Here is a 24,335-nt window from a genome sequence, read left to right as displayed (position 1 = left end):
CCCTGAGAGAAGACATAGCACGTACTGATCTTAACGGACTGTCAATGCCCAATTGACAATCCTATGATCAGGAACGTTTAGGATGTGTCAACGAAAGAATGGTCTCATGAATCTAACTTCTTTAGATCGCATTCTTCCAATCACATATTCCTTGGACTTATCGTTTAAGCATATAACATTTATATGAGACGGCTCAAACAATAATGTTTGCCCTTAATATTAAACTAGATTAGTTTAACATGTGAAATGTCCATAAAGTATCATCATATGATTGGTTTTAGGGCACATTTCCAACAGGTTCGTCTCATTCTGCGTTGAGTCCGTCTCATTTTACGTGCGTTGAACCCTCCTAACACACATGTGTTTTGACAAAAATGCAAATTTATTATTTTCGCAAAATATTTTTCCTAAGCATTAAGTAAAACTTTTTAAGGAATTTTCAAGCAGTTTTACGGTTTATTGAGCGAAAAATGTATATTTAGTAGAAGATTTGAGCCGAAAACTTAAAAAATAATGGAAAATATAGTAGTGAGGCCCATAACATTGTCAAATGGGGTTCTACACTCAAGAATCTCAACGGAAAGTCTCAACTTAATTTTCAAAACTTCATAGTGAGGCCAGGTGAAAATAAATAGATTGAATGGTGATTTATGTACGAATTTACAAAATCGACGGAAAATCGTGAACATCCACGTTTTTTTGTAAAAAATGTAAGTTTTTTATTTTCTCGAAATATTTTCCATCAGCATTAAGGAAACCTACATAATGTGTTTCGAAGCGGATTTACGATTTCTTGAGCAACAAGAGTATATTTAGTAGAATATTTAGATGTTAAAATGTAGAGATATTTAAGTGAAAAATATAGAGATGTTAAAACATATATTTAGTGTATATTTTTTAAAATCACATGTAGGTGAGACTTAAATTAAAAAATGGCAAAATTTTGTTTTGTTAAATAGTGTTTCACCCACTTTTGGTTGACAAAGTGTGTTCTAATAATATGTAGTTTAGATTTAAATAAAAAAAAAACTAACAAAAAAGGGTACAAATATCTTTAAATTTAGGTTTGAAATCGTTGATTACAAGTGTTTAAATATGAATTGTAATAGATTTTACATGGAAAAATATATTTTGAATAACATGAATACGATAATTTGTTGTAGTGGTAAGAAAAACAAAAGAACAATTAACAAAAATGTGCAAAATGGTGGGGTGCCATAACGTCCCACTTGACTTTCTGGCATGCTCAAGAATTTACATCATTTTTATAGATTTTTCTTTTATTTCTCTAATAATTGGAGAATGTGTTAATTGTTGAATTCGACGGTTTGACGAAGTTGTTGATTGAATCTAACTGTTCTGGAAAAAAAAATATGGATTGGACCTATGGACCTGTCCTGATTTGACCCGTTTTAAACGGGTTGGGTTAGGTCTGGTTTCAAATTTGGGCCCACCCCTGCCCGGCCCGTGCCCTCCCCTAGCTGGCACAACTTGGAGAAATTCTTCAGTGCAATAGGAAAATAATCTGATACACCAAGTGTCATAATATAAATATTCCAACTAATTATATTATTATATTTAATGTACTGATCCGTATTTCCAACACATCGTCCCAAAATAAAACACAACAAAAAACAAAACAAAACAAAACAAAAAAAAAAAGACTACAAATGGAAACCAAAAACCGCGCTAACACGTCGCATACATACTTTCTAGCCTTTATCAACAAAGGAAATATCTTTCGGATCTCCTATCAGTTATCAGTCAGAAAAATATCCGACCAAATCTCTCTTCTCATTCCTGCTCAACCAACCGCCATGTCCGACGCCAACTCCGACCACCACGTCGACACCCCAATTCTGGATTCCGAGTCGACCCACCTTCTTCAATCCATCTCCGAGCAAGGCGGCTACGCCTACGTCAGAATGGCATCTCGAGCCGCAGCCGGGGACCTCCGCGCGGGAAAGGCCGCTCGCAAGATGGCCTGGGAGCAGCTCCACTCGGGTCCCTGGAACTCCGTTCTGCCAGTTTGGCGCACGGCTACTCCATGGCCTGCTTCCACGTGGCCAAGCTCCATGTCGCCGCCGGTGAGTTCAGCGACGCTCTCCGTGCTCTCGATATGGGCCTCATCATGGGCGGCCCGCTCTTGAAGCCCGACTTGCACTCCCTCGTCTCCGTTGTCGCCGCCAAAGCCAGGGCCACTAGGGGTCGTCAGCAACAGCAGAAGTGTCCCAATTCGGACCGCCGATTGGTCCGGCAAGACGTCGTCTCGGAGGAGGTGAGGTTCGTCATTTCACATCAAACTTCACAGCCTTTTTGACTCTCATAGCTCAAAGGCAGCGTCTTTCTTTGCAATTCAGAGCATTAATGATATCCCAATTCCTAAAGTCCTCTGTTTTCAAAAGGGTAGCTTTGAAATTACTGAGGTTCTTTCAAATTACCGTTGATTTTTACTGTGTTTACATTTTGATTTTCAGTTGCTTGGAGTTTTGCCCAGAAAGTCACTTTCTTGTAAAATGGTTGTGAAGAGATCAGGTCTATCTTTGGAGGGATTTTGAGTGAGTGCTTGTTACCAGGTTGCCCGGTGATAATAACCGATGGCATGGATCATTGGCCGGCCAGGAGTAAATGGAATGACTTGGATTATCTAACAAAGGTTGCCGGTGATCGCACCGTGCCAGTTGAGGTGAGTTTCTTCATAATGTAGTAGTACTAGTTTGTTAAAAATTGATGCTTGATTGAATTACTTCGTTCTTTCGTTGATTTTTTGTTATATAACTGAAAATTGGTAAGGTTTTGAATGCACTGCAGGTCGGGAAAAATTATTTGTACCCGGAGTGGAAGCAAGAGCTTATTACGTTTTCCCAGTTTCTTGAGAGGATTCAGGCTAATGGCTCTGCTTCTGCTGCCCCAACGTATCTTGCTCAGCATCCATTGTTTGATCAGGTGTGTTCTTTTACACCGTTACCATGTTTTTAATGGCGATACGCCTACTTGTTGGGCTGGACTTTGCCAATTTTCCACCTACGTATATCTGATATCCCATTACTGATATGCAGATAAACGAGTTACGTGAGGACATTTGTATTCCTGACCATTGTTTTGCGGCGGTGGTGGCGAACTAAGGTCTCTAACTGCTTGGTTTGGTCCAGCTGGAACATAACTCCATTACTTCACGATCCACACCAGAATGTTCTTGCTCAGGTATATTGGATTCAGTTTCCTAAAATTAACTATTTACATCATTATGTTGCCTTCTAGAGTGTTATGATTTACTTACTCAGTAGAATAATCATCCAGTAAGCTGGATTTACCGTAAAATTGTTTCAATTATGAGTTCCAGAGTTCGTTTATAGTTTTTCTAAGGGAACAAAAAAAAAATTGTAATGGGATAGTTGTGTGTGATGGTGGATATACGAATCTCACGGAAAGAAAACAAAGGATTGTATACTAAACGCATTGTCACAGTTCCATCTCTAAAAAGTAAAACCATGTGCATATCTAAAAGGTAAACCCATTGGTCATTTTCGGGTAGTTGGCAAAAAGTATGAGTGTCTTGCCTGATTCCTTTATCTCTGATGAGGTCAATGTAGATCATATAGATGGAATCGGATTCCCTGTTCTGAAGCTCAAATATATATACTGATTGAAAAGACTTTGGTTTGAAGGTTGATCTAGACAACATAGATGAGAACAAGTTCCCAAAGATGTGTGACTTGGAATTTCATGACTGCATTTCAGAGGAAGGTGATATGATTTATATTCCACCAAAGTGGTGGCACTATGTGCGATCTCTAACACCAAGTCTCTCTGTTAGCTTTTGGTGGAGTGAGTATGAAAGTTCATAGCTTTTACGGTGGAGTGGTGTGAAGTTCGGAGCTTTTGGTGGACGAAGGATGACAGCCCAGCTATGTCTTGCTTATTGTTTTTTATTATTGGCATAGACAGGGCAGTTTTCAGCTGCAACAAGACTACATTCTCATGTATAAGCAATTCTGCTGAGTTTTATAGCATATCATTTCAACCTCTCTCTCTCTCTCTCTCTCTCTCTCTCTCTCGTTTCATTAATTGAGTCAGATTCGTTCAATTTGGTTTACAGTGTTATGCTACTGGATATTTTCTGATCATGTTATGTGCGATTGATTTGTACTTAAATCAAATATTTGTGATTAGTTGGTAACTGAAACTGAACATCAACTGCAGAGAAGGGAATCAAAGTTAAGCAGACAAATTATAAAGGCAAGAAAACAAAATCATAAACCGAAACAATCTTAAGAACCGCGGCCTTTAAATTCTTTACTTTGCAAGTGCTAATTTTTCTCTCCTCTTTAGTAACGTTTCATTTGGTTTTGAGTTCAGCGTTTTCTTCGACCCTGTATGACATTGCAGCAGCTGTTAGAAAGTCTTCCAAAGCCTTAGTAGAACATCCTTTGTATCCCTCCTCATCCTTCATGGCATCCCTAATAATCTCCTTTACCTCGCTAGCTTTCCTTCTCATTTGCTTACCTTGCTGTGTCTCGTTCATCACCAACTCCAACTTCGCCAATATATTTTCCTTATGAACCTCACAACTCTTCCCCCTCGCTACTTTGACGCAAACTCGGACCTGCTCCACCAGATACTTGACGTTGAAAAACTGTTCTGAAGCCATAGGCCACCCAAGTAAAGGCACCCCATGAACAAGGGACTCGATCACCGAGTTCCATCCACAATGGCTCAAAAAACCAGAGGTTGCTTTGTGAGACAGTATTTCCACCTAAGGTGCCCATTTTTCAACAATTAGCCCTTTGTTTCGAGCTTTAATCCTCTGCACGAACCCTTCCGGAAACCACTCGTTCTCCATGAACTCTGGATCAACATTATATTCCAATGGTTACCTAACATCCCAAATGAAGTTTTTACCACTTGACTCCAATGCCATTGCCAATTGCATCATCTGAGACTTCGAAACTGTGTTTTGAGAACCAAATGAAATGTACAAAATTGCCAGTTTTTGCATGCTTCTGGTACGAGTCCGGATTCTTTTCCTGCCCTTTTAGTCCCATTTCTGGATGATAGAAGAAGCGGTCCAACTGCCCAAACTGGCAATTTAAAGATCTTCCGGAGGTACAATAGCCCGGTTTTGTCTAGCTCCTCCACCATGTTGATTACCAATCCGTCAGTTTTCATGCACTTATTGAATGCTTTATGCACAAACACTGAAAAGGGGTCGGTGCCATTGCTCAGTCTAAGACTTTCTGAGAGCTGGGATATATGAAATTTCTTAGCTTCTGGAAAATCAGGCAGTGTGAATTCATATTCTCCGGATTTTGCTTTCAGATGAGGTAAATGCAAGCAGAAGGAGTAATAGCACACCATGCCGAACCCTCCAGCTATGGAGAACACAGCATGGGACATGCCAAACTCATGAGCTATCTCAATCGTCCACCCAAAGAAGATGTCAGTGATCATGCAAACCGGTTGGCGCAGTCCATTTCTTTCATGGACAAGACCGTGCATTAGGTTTCTGAAAGAAGGCTTGAGTGACAAGGAAGCTTGAAAGAGTTTGAGGATGAGATGGTAGGATACGGAATTAGTGTTTTCGGCGTTGCTGGGAAGACCGTGGTCGGAGCTCTTGAAAGGGATTTCGAGGAGGCGAATGGTGGTGTTCGGAGGGAGGGAGGAGCTGAGCTTCTTGGTGTTGAGTGGGGTGTTGATTAGGGTTATGGTGCAACCTTTTCTGTGCTCTAGTTGTTGGGCCAAAGCAAGGAATGGAATTATATGGCCTTATGCCATGAATGGGAACATAACTATGTGTTCCTTGACTTCTGCCATTGCTATTGAAAATTGAATGAAAAATATAGATGGATATTGTGTTGCTTACTATTCCTTACCAGAACCTGTGAATACATATATATGTGTGTGTGTGTGTGTGTGTGTGTGTGTTCTATATTGTGTTGCTTACTATTCCTTACCAGAACCTGTGATAAATATATATATATATATGTGTGTGTGTGTGTGTGTGTGTGTGTGTGTGTGTGTGTGTGTGTGTTCTATAGTGTGTTGCTTACTATTCCTTACCAGAACCTGTGATAAATATATATATATATATATATGTGTGTGTGTGTGTGTGTGTGAAGAGAAAGGAGATTATTAAAGGGTTCATTTGGGATTAATTAGCATGCATGCACCGTCCTGGATTGGGAGCCACTCTGGATTTTTATGTCTGTTGCATGCAGATTGAGAGATTCGGACCATTCAATTTTAATCATACAATTCCTATTAGCCCATTTCACTTGTCCACTTCACAAAAATCCAAAAACTTGAACGGTCCAGATCTCTTTCTCTCTTTTTGAACGGTCCGAATCTCTAGGTCCACGATTTTCAAACATAGAAATCCAAAGGGGATCTCATTCCCTCTATACTAGCATCTTGAGACCTGCCAACCCTGCCGGCAACAGTTGATATATCTTGGCAGCAAAGAATAAAGAGAATGAGAGAGATGGTGGGGGGCTAGGGTGGCTTTATGGGCTAGCCCAGCCGAACTTCTCTCTACTTGTTCAAACCTTATATGCTTAATTCTTCTTATCTTTGCTTTTTTATTTCTCTCTTGATGCACCTAACTTTTTGTTTAACATGCCATAATGGTCAGGTAACAACTGCAAGAGAAATTTATATGAGCAGCAAACATGGTACCAAATATTGTCTAAATCCTTTCCCATTGGCCAATATCAACATTAACTTTTTAATGAATCCGAATGCAAAGACAAAAATGATCTAGAGAAACTGTGCAACCAAACTGAACTAAGTATATGTGAACTCATTGAAGCACTTTGTCATGGGAAGGTGAAACATGGGTGGCCTTTGGGAGCTGAACCTGAACAGTTTCACAATGCTAAGTTCTTGGGAGAAGAGGTCGGCGTGTGTGTGGAGGCGGCGAGAGGGCGGAGCTGCATCTGCATGGTTAAAATAAAGAATGCTTGTCTTGTGAGGTTAGGGACATGTTCAAAAATGCCATAAAAGATGAGGGGGGGTTCTGTCCAAGCCATGGAAGAATTACTGAATGCTGAAGAGCTAAGGAGCAAGCCAACAAATTAATTAGCCCTGCGTTCGGTACTGTTTACTTTCCTTCACTTTTAGTTTACTGTGTTTGTGCTAACCCTAGTTGCATAAAGCCTTTCGGCAGATCCAACCGAATTCCTTTGAAAGTTCGGCAGAAGTCAACGAAGGTTAGTTAAAGATTCGGCAAACTATTACTCAAGTCTCGCATCTTCCCTTTCTCTCCAAACGTTACATAATCGATCCAAGACAATAGATTCATACTAACCCAATCTCCCTGTCCTTGAACCGATAACCATCTTTTGGCTAACCTAGCCTCCTCTATCCTTTGGAACCAACAAGGAGTAGTACAAGAATATTCACCTATTGTCCATTGATTACGCCTTTTGACATGATTTTAAGCCTTGACTCACCCTCCGTGGACAAACCTTGCGGAGGAACCTTATCTCAAACTTAAAGCTGCCAATCTATTGAAGAAATCAATGAAAATCAAGAGAGGAAAGTAATGAATTAGATAGACTTGTATGTTTGTAGCTTTGTCCCAAAGTTGATGATACGAACGAATGATAATATTTTGTTACATTCAGAAACCTTAATGAACAAATGTCTAAATTATAAACTAGGATAAAGATTTGGGCCAATTCTAAAGTTAAAAATGGATAGTGTTAACTATGCACTCATTTTTACCTCTCACAAACGTTTGTTAATTTTTTGTCAGAGATCTTCTTCATTTTTATTTTTTTGACCAAACAATATTATCTATACTAAGAGGGTGGGAGAGTGGCTAAGCCTCACAATGGGCTTGTAATAATAAAATTCAAATTTATATTTGACGAGAATTGAATCTAAGATTTTTCACTTATAAATGAAATAGAATATCATAAAACTGTAGTACTAAAATACACTTCAATTTATTTAGTCCAAAGCAAAAAAAATTAAAAGATTTTTATGAATACCCACAAAAAGGGCACAACGTATCTCTCTCTCTAAAGCCAAATAATCCACTGCCGCAACAGAGAGAGGAGAATGGCCTCGGCAGCTATGGAATTAGCTCTTAGAAATCCGTCGACTTTATTCAATCCCAAGTCTCCAAAACCTTCAAAGCTTCGCGCTTTCACTCTCAGATGCTCCCCCGCCACCTCAACCGCCGTCCCAGGTGCTGCTCTGCCGCTACCTCTTGTTTCAATTGTTTTTCTTTTAGTATTCCAACTTTCCCGTTACGTTAATGCGCACGAATATTCAAAAGGTTTGTTTTTTATTAGAAAAAAAAAAGAGTGTGTATATTTGACGGTAATAAGATGGGAGAACAAGTTAATTGGGTGCCATGGAAATCCAATTTTATGTCCAGATATTTGAAAAAATTAAAAATTAAAAAGAAAAAGGAAAAATAATGATGGGTTTATTTATGGAAATTCTTGTTCTTAGGCTCAGCATTCACTCTCAGACTCGTATAATGTTGTTAATTTCTTGATAATACAGATTAAATATGTAGTTTTATTATTAAAAATGTATAATTCTTTGTGTTTTGCATTGCTTGTGGGGGTTTAGATTTGGCAGAGAAACCTTGGAAGACTTCAGATGCTAGGCTAGTGCTTGAAGATGGTTCAATCTGGAAAGCAAAGTCGTTTGGTGCTTCAGGGACCCAAGTTGGTGAAGTTGTATTCAACACATCCTTGACCGGGTGAGACAACTTATGATTTTGTATCTGCCAGCAACTTATCTTAACATTTTAACTTTGATGTCGGGTTCTGCATATTCGTGGAACTTAGCTGCATATTCGTGGGACTTAGCTGCATGTCTTAACATTGTAACGTTTTGTAGGAATAACCTTTTGAGCTTGGTAGTATAATAACCAGAGTAGTAGGTGATTATTTGTTAGCCTTCTCAGACTGTCTTCAACCTGAGCGATTATGTGAAGTTCATAAAGCTCCTGTGTTTCTTTCTCCCATTCCGTAGTGATGATCACACTTTGGCTAACGTAATTTTGGTACTTGTATTATTGAACTAGTTACCTCGTCTTTGGTTGGGCATCAATGTCCAAGAATTGATAAGTTCAGCATGAGTATTATATGGAGTCTGATACACATGCATTTTACATGTTTACGCAGGTACCAAGAAATTATTACAGATCCTAGTTATGCTGGCCAATTTGTCCTGATGACAAACCCACATATTGGAAACACTGGTGTAAATTTTGGTAGGTGGAGTTTTCTTTCTGTACTTTTGAATTTATGCCATCTTGGATGCTGAATTACGAAATTGGTGTTGTCCTTATCAGATGATGAAGAATCAAGGAAATGCTTCCTTGCTGGTTTAGTGATCCGAAGTTTAAGTATCAGGTGTGCTTCCTTGCTGTAGGAATATTAATTTCAGCTGCTTCCGTGATTGAGCTGTGCTCAGTTTTGACAATAAACTAAACTGTGTGTCTTCAAAAATTTGCAGTACGTCAAATTGGAGATGTGCAGAAACAATTGGTGATTATTTAGCAGAAAGAAACATCATGGGAATTTGTAAGTTAGACCCGGTCATCAATATTTAAGGCACTAATATTTTGAAGAATGTTGTTAGTTGGTGTGCTAAGCTGTATGTGTGTAAATCTCACTCTTTGTGTCCCATGCTGATTGATTATGCAACAGATGATGTTGACACACGTGCTATCACCCGAAGACTAAGGCAAGATGGAAGCCTTATTGGTGTTTTGAGCACAGAACAGACAAAATCAGATGAAGAACTATTGGAAATGTCTCGTTCATGGGACATTGTTGGTAAGGATTAAATCAAGCTAGTTGAATAAGTCAAAGGATTTAACAGAAGAAAAACAATGTCGAAGGATTAAAGTTCCAAGATTTATTGTTTTAATTTTGCAGGGGTGGATCTAATAAGTGGTGTGTCTTGTAAGGCCCCTCATGAATGGGTTGATAAAACACATTCAGAGTGGGCATTTAACTCCAGCAAAAGAGATGGAGATGCATTTCACGTAAGTCAGCATTGAGTCAAATTTGAATTCCTTCCGCAATGTTTGGTATCATTTTCGTTCTTCGTTTTTAAATTAAAGAGAGGGAAAAAGGAGAGGAGAATGAGAACAGAGATGAAGGGAAAATATGCAGGATGGTTTTGGAAGTAAATGCTTTTTAGTTCTAATTGTATCCTATTATTCTTACTCTCTTCGTCACCACTCACCTCTCATATCTTGTTTCTCTCCTCCTCCATCCTTTATCTCTTTAACTAGAAAACAAAAGGCAAACACATTTGCTAACGGACCAGTATTGCTCTGATGTTGGTACTTCGGTCTTAGTTGACCTTTATTCTTATTCCTTTCGGTATGAATTGAAGGTTGTTGCATATGATTTTGGAATCAAGCATAATATACTCAGGCGCTTGGCTTCGTATGGTTGTAAAATCACTGTTGTGCCTTCAACATGGCCAGCTTCAGAGACTCTGAAAATGAAACCAGATGGGGTCCTTTTCAGCAATGGCCCCGGAGACCCATCTGCTGTTCCTTATGCTGTTGAAACAGTCAAGGAAATTCTTGGGAAGGTTCCCGTTTTTGGAATTTGCATGGGCCATCAGTTGCTTGGCCTGGCATTAGGCGGTAAAACTTTCAAAATGAAGTTTGGCCACCATGGAGGAAATCATCCAGTCCGTAATCTTCGTACTGGAGATGTTGAGATAAGTGCTCAGGTATCTCAATCATATAAATTTTATGATGTTCGAAATTTTTGAACTGTCATCCTAAAGTAAACATGACAAAGTGATAGACATCTGTGAACCTCATTAATTTTGTCGCAGAATCACAACTATGCAGTTGAGGCTGCATCACTTCCCAAGGGTGTAGAAGTAACTCATGTTAATCTCAATGATGGAAGTTGTGCTGGTCTTGCCTATCCTGCACGAAACATCATGTCTATTCAGTACCACCCTGAAGCATCCCCGGGACCTCATGATTCAGACTACGGTAATGTGAATTGTGTTTCTACATACTGATAAGTAAACATTAAATTTAGTAGTATTTTATGTGGTAGGTGCTTGCACCAACTAGAGACATGCACTATTAACAGGAAATCTAGGAATTTCATCATCTACTGAAAGGTGAAACTAGAGCTCATAGCAATGGCGGCTTTTCTTTATCCTGTTGCTTCTTTCTAGCTACTTTCTATCACAATTACGATACCATTTCTTTATAAAGTTACATATTGTGTTAGCGTTACATTACAAAAAAAGTTCAAAGGGAATTTTTTTTTTTTTTGCTGCAGTTTTTAGCGAATTCATAGAGCTGATGAAGAAAGTAAAAGTAAATCCATGAAGGTATCTGCACTGAGCTTCAGTTGATGGACGGCATGCCCTGAGGGGGCGAGGGTTCAAATTGTCATAAACAAATCCGGCCTCTGCTCGTATCTATGGGATTAACATTTACGGTTGCAAAAAACTTGTTGGGAGTTCCACCCCGTCTTTTCTGGTCATGATGCTCTAATTGATTCGTTTGTACTTGTTTTGAGATGAATATTTGCCACGCTCGAAACTTTGCTCTAATTGATTCGTTTGTACTTGTTTTGTTTGCTTTAATTGGTTCAATAGAATGGCTATTCTACAATATCAGTTACATTTTTTTGCTTCAGAATCCATGAGATCAGTGGTTTAACCAAAAAAGAAGAAAAGTTGCATAATTTAATGAATTTTCTCATTTATAAGCAGGTTCTGGTTAAGGGGGGGAAAAACTTGGGTCATACCGCCTGACCAGTTTACTGGTCCGACCCTCTAAATTCTAATGGACTGATGCCACATCGCTAGTAATTTGCCATGTAGACTTTCACTGATAACCATATTAACACAATACCAACAACTATATAATTGAAAGTATGAATTGTCTTAGACGATATATGTCGAGCGGAAGCAAGAATCTCGGCTTGAGTAACGCAAATATTGGTGAGAATCAAACCCCAAAATCCTAAGGGTTCCTCCGCAAGGTTCGTCTACGGAGGGTGAGTCAAGGGCTTAAGATCAAGCCGAAATGTGTAATCGATGAACAACATGTCAATATTAAAGGAGGCATAGTGAACAAAATAACAGACCAATCTTTATGTCAGCCTCTACTTTAAACATCAAGGGTACATACTTCCTCATGTTGAACAATTAACCCATAAAAAATAAATTAAAAAACCTAAAAGAAGGCAATAATTGATTGATGAAAAAACTAAGAAAAAAAAGTTAAAGAGAAAGGATCAATTTACTGAACCTGCAGACTTGTATCTGCAAAGAACCTTACACCTTAAAACCCTATCCTGAACATAAAACCCCGGCATTACCATAATCTTAACCCGGCTCGGACCGTGCGATCTCTGCCTGTCCATGAACATGTCTTCCATGTAGTGTGGATCAAAGCTCCTATTCTCCTCCACCCTCAGAATTCCGAGAGGCGGATTGAACGAAAATGCAAGCAAATGAAGCAACCAAATGCACTTGGTAGCAACAAAGAATGCTTGAAGAACCTGCTCCGGCCACGGCCTTGTCCAATTCAGTGTTGTAATGATGCAACTCATCTTCTGATCACAAAACTTACTGAATTCTTCGCAGTAATACTTCGTTCCCTTTCTTAATACTTCATTCCAGCTCAAGTTTCTGAGGGCAACGAAGGAAGAAAACTGCGCTTGGCGTGCTTGGTGAGGGTCTAAAATCTTCGGCGAGCCATTTTTCTGAAACATACAGTTCTCGAAGTCTTGGTAGAGTGACTGGTTGATGATGGCTTCCAAATGGTACAACACTGCCTTGGAGTACTTAGAACTCAATGACAATTTGAACGGCTCGAGAAGCATGTTCAAATTGTCCACCAGGGTGTTATCCGTTACTTCGATCTGCGCTACAAGGATCTTGCAGAACTGTCTTACAGACAGTCTTGATTCCGATACTATCTGTAAGAAACCTTCCACCATTACTTCCTCGCTGACCGGCATTAGGTTTTCTGCGTTCCCATCGTTGGATTTGCCACTCTTCGGAAAGTTCCCAAGCTTTTCAGGGATTTGGATCTTGGTATGTGTTGCTTGTCTCAAAGCTCTCTTCAGCTCTTCACAGTAAGTTTCCAAGTAGTCCATCTTCTGTTTCAGCTCCCCGAGCGAAGATCTCATCCCCGAAACCTCCATTAACGCGGTGTCTCTATGCTCATTCGCTTCTATGAGCTCTTTCCTCAACGTCTCAATCGACATTATCCCCAATTCCCTATATACCTGAGAAACTTCCTCTGATTCTGTTCGGTTTGGAGAGCTTTCGTTCTTGTGCTTCTTCCTTAACTTCGGAAACAACCATGAAATCACTCCCCGGCTTTTTGGCTGCGATTGAACAGACGAATGTGATTCTGTCAACGGCACAACAATGTTAGAATTCCTGCAGTTCCTCATCCCAATCTCCGAATCGCTTGTTATGGTCGCTGACTTGCATCGATTACATGATGAAACCGAGTTGAAATCCCCCAAACTATTTCGCCTTCTCGACCTGAAGTATTCATTGGCGGGTGATGTTTGAAGCACAGTGATGTTGTTTGCATATGAAGAGCTTGTAACAGATTTGTGATCCTCAGCTGGACAAGCATGGGACTCTAAGTTGGCGAAATCGGAAGGGAACCCTTTTCTTGAAGATGAGTTTTCCTTGTAATTTGATGCAACTGTTTCATCCCCATTTCCTTCTAGCCCACTGTACTCGTCCCAACTCTCGGATAACGTTCGATTCATCGTCGGAATTTGTTGAAATCCAGGCAGTGTTTCATCTGCGTAACTCTGTAAAATGTCTCCAAACTTAGTGAACTCTTCAGCATTAGAAACCACAAAATACAATCCTTATTAATTTTATTTTTTTTTCAAATACGAAAATCTAAACTACTCTAATATATGACGGGACGAATTCAAACTTTTTAAGGACTTAGCCAACTGGCCTAATCCAAGTATCCATAAAATACAGCATTTGAGTATTAGATTTAGGTTGCGAAGAGTTTGTGATTTTCACGCTCCAATTTTCTCCTTATGTTGTCCCTTTTTTGTGTTCTGAATTTTCTTTTGATATATCCAATCCAAAAGCTAGAACAATGTATTGGGCCGAAAATAAGATTGCAAAAAATCACCACCTTTCATTTAACTGAAAATAATAACTTCAACCAAAGAATTGTTGGTCTATCATGTAGGAACTTGATGAAGAAAAAACACATCATTGAATCATTGAAAGATTACAACAAAGTCTTATCCTATTAAGTGGCGTCGGCTGTATAAATCATAAAATGCTATTGTATTTGTTTTTGCACCAATATTCCGTTAGCTCTAAATACACCATTATAAAAAATTATAGTCATAAAAAATGTTCCCCTTCACTCATTAGTTCTATAAAAATGTTTAAAACTACATTATTAGGAATAATTATATATTAGTTCTAGATTCAAGTGGTCCATAATATAATTGGGAACTAAAACTACATTATACACCAAAAGCGTTCATTAGAAAACCAAGAACAAAAATTTCTCACAATGACAAAGAAAACAAAGCAAATTCCAGGTTAGATAATGAAAACGAAAAAAAGGCGAAAAAAAAATTTCTACTGCGAAATTTTTTTAACCGAATAGTGGCATGCTCGCAATCACAAAAAAATCACCCTCATTATAAATTAAAACCATATTATAAACCAAAAATATTAGTTAAAAGAAAAGGACAAATTGCTCACAACAAGTAAGTTAAACAGAATAAATTCAAGAAACCAGAGGATGAGAAATGCAGAATGTCGAAAATTTCGACTCACCGGAGTGAAAACAGGGTAGTCTTGGGCAGAGAACTGAGAGGCAGGGCGGGAGGAAGGGGAAGAAGAAGGGAACCTGAGATTTGCAGGGCTGCTTCCTTGAACCAGAGCAGCATGGAGAGCTCTCAGCTCCACTGCTTTGGCAATGGCGGCTTGGATTTCCTGCCTGCTGACATCATTTTTGACATGGGAATTATTCCCTTGGGGTTGAAAATTGTTACTATTTGTAGTAAAAGAAGCCATGAAAAACCAGAGAGAAAAACAGAGGAGGGCAGAGGAGGAGTGGGGTGAGATTGTTCAGGGAGAGAAACGAACAAAGAGAATGGAGGAGTGGGAATCCAATGGTTGGATTTGATGTGAAGAGATGAAGATCATATCCACAGTGGAATCTTGGAAAACCAGAAGTTAGAGAGAGAGAGAGAGAGAGAGAGGGATACCCTAAGGCCAATGAGCTTTTCTCTTGGTTCTTGGTGGATTTTGATAGAATGTGAGCATGTGAAGCACAGAGAGAGTGAGAGAGGGTAATTCTTAATCACCGAAGCAGCTTCATTGTAAAGTAAAATTACCAAAATGCCCTTATGGCCATAGTTTCCTAAAATAACCATGCAACCAAAACATGAGGTGTTGGTACTACTGTGAACATGATTGCTTGGTACTATGGGAAGAAATTCTCCACTCTCTATGTTCCACTCAATTGTTTGTACTTTCAAGAAGTGATGATGCCCACTTTAATTGTGAAATACTCTTTATGTTATCATGGCAATTGATGATATAAGTGAGTTGGTCCTTTTAAGTTCATGTGCATGTGATTGTACATGCTACTTCTTCTTTCAATAGAGTAAAACAAAAATGAAAAGAATGCGATTAAATTGACGATGATAAGAGCTACAAAACTTACGATAATAATTTTTGTCTAGTTAAAGCTAAAATTCAAGAAGATGAGCATATGAAAGAAGGCTCATGAAACTGTAGTTTTTTTTACTTAGTAATACCTTCTACTCTTCAAATAGTTTGGAAATCATTTGGAAGTATATGATCCTTTATGTTTGCATTTGAGGAAATATAAATCCTAGTACAAAGATTTTAATTTTAGTGGCAGAGCATTTCTTCATGGATTTATTGTCAGAGTATGAATTAGTGGTAGAGTACTTATCTCTGCACTTGCAATCAGAACGAGTATAAATGATAGAGTGTTTATCTCTGCATTTACAATTAGAATGACAACTAAATAAAGTACTTATCTTTACACTTACGATCATAGATCGATTCTCATGCTCTCATTTCCACCATCAAGCTTTAATTTCCATCATCTAGCTTTAGACAATACATTTTTAGAAAAAAAGTTTGAAGAAAAGGTAAACAAACGAGGGTCTTATGTGTAAGTGAATGAGGAAAGGGTAGTTTAGTCCATAAATAAAAACTTTCTGAGCTGTCCAAGGGCCGAAAGGGGAGTTGGGGACTGGGGACAGAAATATCGAAAACCTTCCAAACACTCGTTGTCATGCCGTTCTGTAATTAGTGAATCTTGTAAAGTAGTGCTACAGCGGGGACCAAACGGGTCATTACCCTCTCCCAGTATATTTACCAAATTACCCATGCTTAGATTTTATGTTTGGAGTCATGGGAATGAAAGAAGCAGGGGTAGTAAATGAAATAATGACTTTATTGGAAGGCCCTTTGTTTATTTTGGAAAAGGAATTCCATGTAGGATTAAGGAAATATTTAAAGTTTGCGTCATTGTTTGACCCTTACAAAGTAGTTTGAGTGATTATAATACTTATATACAAGAATTAGACAACCTGAGTTTGATACTTACAACACTGCTGCTACATTAAAGTGAGTTCAAGATATTAATATTACACTGATGAGTTTAATATATCACACTCAAATTCTTTAGGCCACTATTAAAATATGATTCCTTTACAAATTAAATATATTAGTATCACATTCACTTTTTCCGATCTACTTCTTTTCAATAACTTTGTTAAGAAGAAATGACTAAGGATGTTAACTTTATGATCACCAACTTCCCACCCAAAAGCTAGAGTGGTTTGTCAACCTCCACATGCAGAAAAGTGTTTATTTTATTTTTTTAATCAACTTCATTTCACGGATTATGCTTAAATTAATCACAAAGTCATCTTTTTGAAAAAAAATAAAATAAAATAGATTTGAAATTTTGCATATTCTGTCCTCAATGAAACAAATTTGAACTTATTAGTTTCTTTTTTAGAATGAGTTAAAGTTGGCTTAGTTAATGCCAAATTTACTATGTCTTAATGTTCACTTGATTATGCCTTATATTTAGTGACTTTTTCGGTGCGACTGTGTACACCACTATGTGATATTGACACACGGCCGTTTTCTTATTGGTTTTAGCTATACACTTTGAATTTGATACAACTTTGATAGAAAACACTAAAATCCTAACTTAATTCTATTTAATGACATCTTAAATTGTTATAGAAGCAAATGGTCAAATAAATTATTTATATATATATATATATATTTAATCTCATCTTTCTTGAAGGAGATGAAGGAAAGTCATACCACGTTAGGGTTTCCCATTGCTTGCTACTCACTACACTGTCTGCCCATCATGTTGGTTCAACATAATTAAGTTCTATACTTTACAATAATCTTGATATTTGCAATAAAAATTGGTGATTATCTTACATAATTAATCATACCGTGGATGGATGGGCATTGCATACATCATGTGTGTTCAAATGGGCTGAGAGTTAAATAAAGAGAGATTATATTCATACATCACAAATTATTTCTCCCACATCTTTTTAATTTTTTAATATTTTCTACACACCACTAACATTTGATAAATTAATATTAAAAAATTAAAAGGATGTAAAAAAAGTAATCTGAGGTGTGAATATAATTTCCCTAAATAAAAACGAGGGTGTATTTGAATGATATAATATGCAATCAGTTCTTACTTTTATAGTTTTCAAGTTAATAGGCCAATAATTAAAAATAATAGTTGACAAGATGGGTGTAATATATTATAATATGGACAGATAAATACATCTGTATGAGCCTTTCTCTATCATTTAACTTATTTAATTTATAATTAAGTATTTAAACAAAATTAATACAAAAACAACTAAATTTTATCCTAATAAGTGGGGTCAGCTGTATAAATCATAAAACGTCATTATGCTCGGCTTTGCGCCAAGTCTTCCGTTAGCTCCAAGATTACATATCTTTTCTTATATTCTCTTTCAAAGTCTTCATAGGTTTTGCTTTACTATTTTTATTTTGAGTCTCCATCTCATAGTCGTATCTTCTAATTGTTGCATTCATTTAGTTATATTTTTCATCTAACAAAGTGTTTTTTTGTACAAAGTTTATATAACCAAACAGTTTTGAATATGAAAAGAAAAAAAGTTTCGAATATGGATGATTTTTGGTAGGGGTGAACATTTAAGGACTTCAAATACAGACGATTTCAAATTGCTAAAATGCATTGTACAAAAAATAATGACATTCTTTTTCTTAAAATAAGGGCATCCTTCTTCTTGTTTAAAAATAAGGACATAGATAATAATCATAATACAGAAAATAATATTGCAGGCAGATAACCCTAAACCCTAACTTGATGGTAATTTAGTTTTTCCAGTGAAAATACCAACCACAAATATCAAAACAACTTCTTCTGCTCTATCACTTTGTGCGTGGTTTGTGCACTGTGTCCTTTATATACATATACATAATTGTATATACACACAGTCACACACATATACATACAAGTTCAAAAATATATTGTGCCATTTTAAAGTACATATTCTTTTTACAAAGCTGAGTTCAAAGCAAGAAGCAGAAAGAGATACTGTACTAATATTCTTGTTGGACTTCTTCGGATGATGCTTAATTTTGTCATGTTTTGATTGTTTGATCATAGTAAAAGTGGATTCGCGAGGGTTTTATTTTATCACCCACTCCTCATTACCAAAACTAGGGTTTTTACTTTTATTTTATTTTATAGCATTTCATGTCGCTGTTGTTACCCGTGTCTTTGTTCTTTTGGGGATCCACGTTGTGTCTGTTCTTTTGCAGTTCTTCTTAAACAAATTGATTAGGGTTACAATTAGGGTTAGGTACTTGTTTTGTTTCCTTCTTCTCTTCTTAATTAGTAAATAATACAGATTCTTTGTTTCTTCTTTGTTTGTGCAGCTGTCTTCATGCCATATAGAGTGGATTTTGATCCGAAAATGTGGGATCATATTGCCTTGTCGATATCGTTCATTGCTATCGTACAAGTTGAGGAACTACTACTCCTCCTACCAATTAGCTTCATTGAAATAATACTACTGTAGGCCCTAATTAGAATTATGGATGTAGCAAAATGGGTTATTTTATTATGGCTAACTAGCCAAGGTCTTCCATAGTGGACTAGAAAAAATGAATGTCATATCAATATATTGAATTCATATAGAAATCACACTCCTACAGTATGCGAGAAAATTTGAGTGTGATATATATATATATATATATATATATATTGTGAAGTGTGATATACTATAGAACTCATGAGAGTTCAATATATTAAACTCATAATTGTGATATATAAAACTCATGAATGCGATATCAATATATTGAAATAACACTTGTGTAGTAATAGTGTTATAGTTATCAAACTCATATTGCATAAGTCTCATATATAGTCATATAGGTATCATACTTACTTAAACTATTGTGGAATGCCTAAGCATAGTAGTTTAAGTACCATTTTTTTTCAAATGCCAAATGTTGAAATTGTTAAAATAAATCCACTGGGTTAGTTAATTGTTTTTGACTTATTAAAGACTAGCTAGACGAGGGGAGCCCTTGTGGTTTCATTTGGGTAATATGCCTAATGCATGATGAAGTATATATAGTTAGGACAGTGTTATCCACATATTTTTTTTTTCTTACACATTCTTGTTAATTTTGGTCATTGATCTATTTCAATTCATTCCATTCAATGGCTGAAAATTGAGAATGATGTGTGAGAAGTAAAAATAGATGTGCGAATAACACTACCTAAAGTTATACGGGTTTGTCTCCAATCAGCCAGAATTAAACTATTTATCAATTGGATTGTTAAATTGATAAAAAAAAATAGTAATTTTTCAATTCAATCATGACCGTCTATTTTCTGTGCTGATATATCACATATTTACGCTCACAATGAAAGACTCACGAGCTAGTGTTGGATTAGTTAAGCTGGCTTGTCAATGTTATTAGTCATACCATTCTTGTCAATATCGTTAGTCATACCAATCTTAATCTTGACCCACGAAAAGGATACTCCGGTCTACACTCTTCCGCACAACTTCTTCAGATTCAGAGCTATACCAACTTTCAGCTCTTTTCTATAGAGTTAGTTAATCTGCTAGATTAGGGCAGCTTTTTCGGGAAGAGGATCCTCTTCTTCAGAATGGGGATCCTCCCAGCCTATCCGAATCGTTCAAATTTAATCCAACGGTTGCAATTATTATAACTTTTTAAGGATCTCTCTGTTTGGAGCTGTTTGATTAAATTTGAACGGTTCAGATGAACTGCTCAAGAGGATCCCCATCCTGAGCTCATGAGAGAATCCTCTTCCGCTTTTTAGCTTCTACAACGAAATATCCAATTTTGTTGCCCTTCTTTTATGTTGAGTCTCCTTTGCCAGTTTTGCTGAACGGTATGATAGTATTTCGCTTCAACATGTAAGACCTAAAGTTGTGTTTCATTATTTGAGTTTAGTTAAGTTGACCACAGTAAAGTGTTCCCTATATATTATCTAAGTTTAAATTCTTCTTCTCGTAATTTAAATGAATTTAGTGTAGAATATTTCTCGTTATTTAAAATAATAACCCTACAGAATGAACAGGAAAATGGGCACTGGAGTTGGAGAACGACGTTGTGGTATTTGCTAAAGAACTTTTTTTCCGATGGTTAAGTAGAGAGATTGCTTCTGAAACGACAATGACGGTTGTTTAGGGCTATGGCGTTTGAGCATTTACGTTGTGTATCTTGACATTGTGTAAAAATATGAAGTACCCTCGAGATTAGTAGAAGTACTGAGGATCTGTAAGAGAGATCAAGCTCATGATAGCCAAGAAAAAAAATGAAATCTAATTTGAAACTCAGCAAATTCAACCCCCTCACGTGAAACCACAAATTTTCACGAGCCACGTGTGTAGGAAATTCTTTGTCGAGATACTGAAACTAATGCCAATCTTTTTGAAAGCTCATCAAATTATAATTTGTTCTCATCAAATCATAATTTGTTAGAACTAACACCTCTTTTTGAATGCTTAGCTGAATCTAGCACCAATTTTACGAAAGCCCAATTAGAACAAACACTTCTTGCTTGACCAACAAATCATAATTCTTGAAACTAACATCTCTTTTCGAAAGCCCATAACGTTTTTTTTTTTTTTTTTTTTTACTTTTTGGAAAGCCCTATAAATAAATCTCTTGACGATTGTTGACAATCTTCCTTTTTGGTTTTGGGTGCATGAAGAAAAATTAACTTTGTGCACTCACAGGGAAGCGCTCACAGCAAAGTTCAACTAACAATCGAACTTTGCTTTGATATCAAATTGAAAATAAAACGTTTATGATTAATATATTTAATAATCTCACAAACTCGATCAAATACTTTATTCTTGTACATAAAGAGTTTTATTTTTAAAGATTACAAAGGAGCCTAATAGAAAATAAATCATATAAAACTTTTGTCCACAAGACATAAAACTTATACCAAATCAAATCAAATCAAATCTCTAATTTAATCATATCTCTAAAGTACTCTCCTTTATATTTTCTAATCATTTATACAGTTGATCTGATTTAATTTGTAAAAGAAATAACAACCAATACAAATAAAATAAGTTAAATATCTCCTAATCCTACAGGAGAAGTAATTAATTAGGTGACTACTTCGTCATGCCAATCTTAATCTTGACCCGTGATTAGACACTTGTCTTCAATCTTAACTATACCAACTTTCAGCCCTTTTCTATAAAGTTGGTTTGGTAGCTTTTTGGGTAACTTTTTGCTTCTAAATTGAAATGTCGATGTCCGACTGCACTGTATAAGCAGTAGCCACTCTTTATGTTGAACCTTTTTTACCCAACAAATACATTGGAGGTAGAACCTTTTTATATTAATGTGAAAGAACCTAAAGTTGTGTTTTCAATTCAAAGAAGGAATCACTACTTCAATGCAATACAAAAAGCTAACTTGAAGAGTGTTGGAAGCTCAAACTATTCATATCTAGTTGCCTGTAATATGTTTTCTTATACCTTATAAGTATAGAGATAACTAGAGTTAAGTACGGATAACTAACTAATTTTTCGAGGTGATTCTAAATTAGTTTCAATCTTTTAAAACATTTTAATTATCTAACATTTTTAAAAGTATACATCTGTTAGGTCACAGGCTTTAAAGTGATGACTTTACCAACGCTAAGTGATGATGTTTCTAGCATTAATTCTCTGAATCGAATCCTTTTAGCCAAGTTAAGCCATAATTTTGATTAGCTAAATTGCATCCATTCAAAGCTCCATAGATGACTTGAGAGTAAAAGCCCTCTTTATAATTGTTCACATCATCACTTAATGCTAGTGAAGCTAACATACGTCCACTTTTAAAAACGTTAGATAGTTATTAGGAATATTTTAAAAAGTTAGGACTAGTTTAGAATCACCCAAAAGACTAGATAGTGATCCGTACTTAATCCTAAAAACTAAGTTGAAAGGAAATTCTACTATAAAATAAGAATATTATTGTATGTGACAGTAACACAACATGAAATGTTGTTACAAGTCTGCAAAAATGATAATGCTATAGTAATTAAGATTGAGGGCAATAATTGATGTAGTCGATCTCGTTTAATTTGGAAAAAGGCTAAAACTATGATGATGTAACCATGAACAAGTAATTACACTCAAAATATATATTACACACGCAAATAACTTACACGAGTACTCCTAACCCGGCAATGTTCCGAGATGAAACTCAAATTGTGTCTCAATTAAGAACAACAATCATATATGAAGTTATCAACGATTCTCACGACTTGCGATTCAATAGATAGTTTCGTTTGACATCGTGATATAGTACATGGCACAACAATTTCATCATTCTTTAGAAATCATCATTCTCTCTTTCTTACCCATGGCAGCAGTTCACGCAAACTACCAAAAAATTGTGAGATTCTAAGTGAAAGGACCAACAACGATGAAAGAGAAGAAGGAGGAGTCAGGTCATTGATAACTTGAAGATCTATTACTCCAAGTATTTTCCTTACCCTGCAATAGTGAATTGTGCTGATGATTAAGGCACCTCTTTATTCTTTTCAACTCATTACATTTCGAGTTTAAACTCTCGTCCTTGAGTTCAAACCCTTTCCCTTATCAAGTTCAATCCTTCCCCTTCTTTGGGCATAATGTTTAAACTCACATGTTCCTTGGATCTTATCTCATTGGGCCCTTTTCACCTTTGCATAATTTTCCGGTCCAGCCCATGTCCAGAACACCCAAAACTTGACCCGCCATCTGACCCCAAAATGAAAAACTTGACCCGCCAACTTGAAAAGTCGAAAAACACTGAAAATCCAGTTGCCGCTGTAAAGCCAAATCCTATTGGCTGGTGTCCAGAGCACACGGATCGCTATCCGCTTCACTCCATGAAAATAATGTCAACCGTTGATAACAAGAACAAATCAACGATCTGTATTACCTCATCCAATATTTTCAAATTCCCCAAATATTTCAAACTCGCCGCTTCTTTTACTCTTCCACTCTATAAATTAATCCGATCAAATCCTTCGAAATTTAAAAATTCATCGCATTTTCTCACTGATTTTCCCGAGAAACAAACAGCCCAAAACAGCCCAAATCCCTCCTAATCCTAAATCCTTCAATCTTCCCAACTCCAATCCCAAATGGCTCGTACCAAGCAGACTGCTCGCAAGTCCACCGGAGGCAAGGCCCCACGGAAGCAGCTGGCCACCAAGGCTGCCCGGAAGTCAGCTCCGGCGACCGGAGGAGTGAAGAAGCCCCACCGCTTTAGGCCCGGGACCGTGGCGCTGAGGGAGATCAGGAAGTACCAGAAGAGCACTGAGCTTCTGATCCGCAAGCTTCCGTTCCAGAGGCTGGTGAGGGAGATCGCCCAGGACTTCAAGACCGATCTGAGGTTCCAGAGCAGCGCTGTCGCGGCGCTTCAGGAGGCGGCGGAGGCGTACTTGGTGGGTCTGTTCGAGGACACCAACCTCTGCGCCATTCATGCTAAGAGGGTCACGATCATGCCCAAGGACATCCAGCTCGCTCGCAGGATCAGAGGCGAGAGGGCTTAAGCAAGAAAAAATCCCAATTTCTTGGGTTTCAGGTTTCGATAACTTGTAGTCGATTCAGGGTTTTTATTTTACTCTCTGATTAGGGTTTTAAGAATTTGATTGTTACTCACAATCATGAATTATCTGCTGGGCTTGAATTTGTATATCTTTTTGTGATTGAAATGAAACATTTGCAGTTGTTTAA

The 24,335-nt window shown here is 37.1% G+C and overlaps 3 protein-coding genes and 2 pseudogenes across 4 annotated transcripts; 3 read left to right on the top strand and 2 right to left on the bottom strand.

Moving 5' to 3' along the window:
- The first annotated feature begins 1,718 nt into the window (after positions 1–1,718).
- On the top strand, positions 1,719–4,026 carry LOC103954596 (annotated as a pseudogene).
- A 117-nt stretch (positions 4,027–4,143) lies between these two features.
- LOC103954622 lies at positions 4,144–5,814 on the bottom strand (annotated as a pseudogene).
- Positions 5,815–8,002: 2,188 nt separating this feature from the next.
- LOC103954624 (carbamoyl-phosphate synthase small chain, chloroplastic) lies at positions 8,003–11,629 on the top strand. 2 transcript variants are annotated; one of them, XR_007253006.1, is made up of 11 exons: positions 8,003–8,194; positions 8,587–8,719; positions 9,147–9,235; positions 9,317–9,377; positions 9,481–9,548; positions 9,675–9,803; positions 9,906–10,015; positions 10,372–10,719; positions 10,828–10,993; positions 11,061–11,127; positions 11,292–11,629. XR_007253006.1 is itself a non-coding variant. In XM_009366461.3 (10 exons), exons 1-10 carry the CDS (start codon positions 8,065–8,067, stop codon positions 11,339–11,341), a joined length of 1,284 nt encoding a protein of 427 aa, XP_009364736.2. In that variant the 5' UTR covers positions 8,003–8,064; the 3' UTR covers positions 11,342–11,629. The 2 variants fall into 2 exon arrangements, 1 of the variants encoding a protein (XP_009364736.2); XM_009366461.3 differs by lacking the exon at positions 11,061–11,127.
- Positions 11,630–12,099: 470 nt separating this feature from the next.
- Positions 12,100–15,279, bottom strand: LOC103954625 (IRK-interacting protein). Its single transcript, XM_009366462.3, has 2 exons — positions 14,809–15,279; positions 12,100–13,802 (listed from the first exon to the last, which is right to left on the bottom strand). Exons 1-2 carry the CDS (start codon positions 15,046–15,048, stop codon positions 12,258–12,260), a joined length of 1,785 nt encoding a protein of 594 aa, XP_009364737.2. The 5' UTR covers positions 15,049–15,279; the 3' UTR covers positions 12,100–12,257.
- An 8,340-nt stretch (positions 15,280–23,619) lies between these two features.
- Positions 23,620–24,335, top strand: LOC103954627 (histone H3.2). The gene has a single exon (XM_009366463.3). It carries the CDS (start codon positions 23,741–23,743, stop codon positions 24,149–24,151), a length of 411 nt encoding a protein of 136 aa, XP_009364738.1. The 5' UTR covers positions 23,620–23,740; the 3' UTR covers positions 24,152–24,335.

The sequence above is a fragment of a genome, unplaced genomic scaffold, assembly GCF_019419815.1.
Source record: "Pyrus x bretschneideri cultivar Hongxiangsu unplaced genomic scaffold, Pyrus_bretschneideri_v1 Contig51, whole genome shotgun sequence".
Taxonomy (NCBI): Eukaryota; Viridiplantae; Streptophyta; class Magnoliopsida; order Rosales; family Rosaceae; genus Pyrus; species Pyrus x bretschneideri.
Note: the sequence above shows the minus strand (reverse complement) of the source record. Positions and strands in the feature narration are given on the sequence as shown.

Coding starts and splice junctions, on each gene's coding strand:
- LOC103954624 (XM_009366461.3), top strand. CDS start 8,065: ATGGCCTCGGCAGCTATGGAATTAGCTCTTAGAAATCCGTCGACTTTA. Junction 9,804..9,905: donor TCGTTCATGGGACATTGTTG/GTAAGGATTAAA, acceptor TTAATTTTGCAG/GGGTGGATCTAATAAGTGGT. Junction 10,720..10,827: donor ATGTTGAGATAAGTGCTCAG/GTATCTCAATCA, acceptor ATTTTGTCGCAG/AATCACAACTATGCAGTTGA.
- LOC103954625 (XM_009366462.3), bottom strand. CDS start 15,048: ATGGCTTCTTTTACTACAAATAGTAACAATTTTCAACCCCAAGGGAAT. Junction 13,803..14,808: donor ACTACCCTGTTTTCACTCCG/GTGAGTCGAAAT, acceptor GACATTTTACAG/AGTTACGCAGATGAAACACT.
- LOC103954627 (XM_009366463.3), top strand. CDS start 23,741: ATGGCTCGTACCAAGCAGACTGCTCGCAAGTCCACCGGAGGCAAGGCC.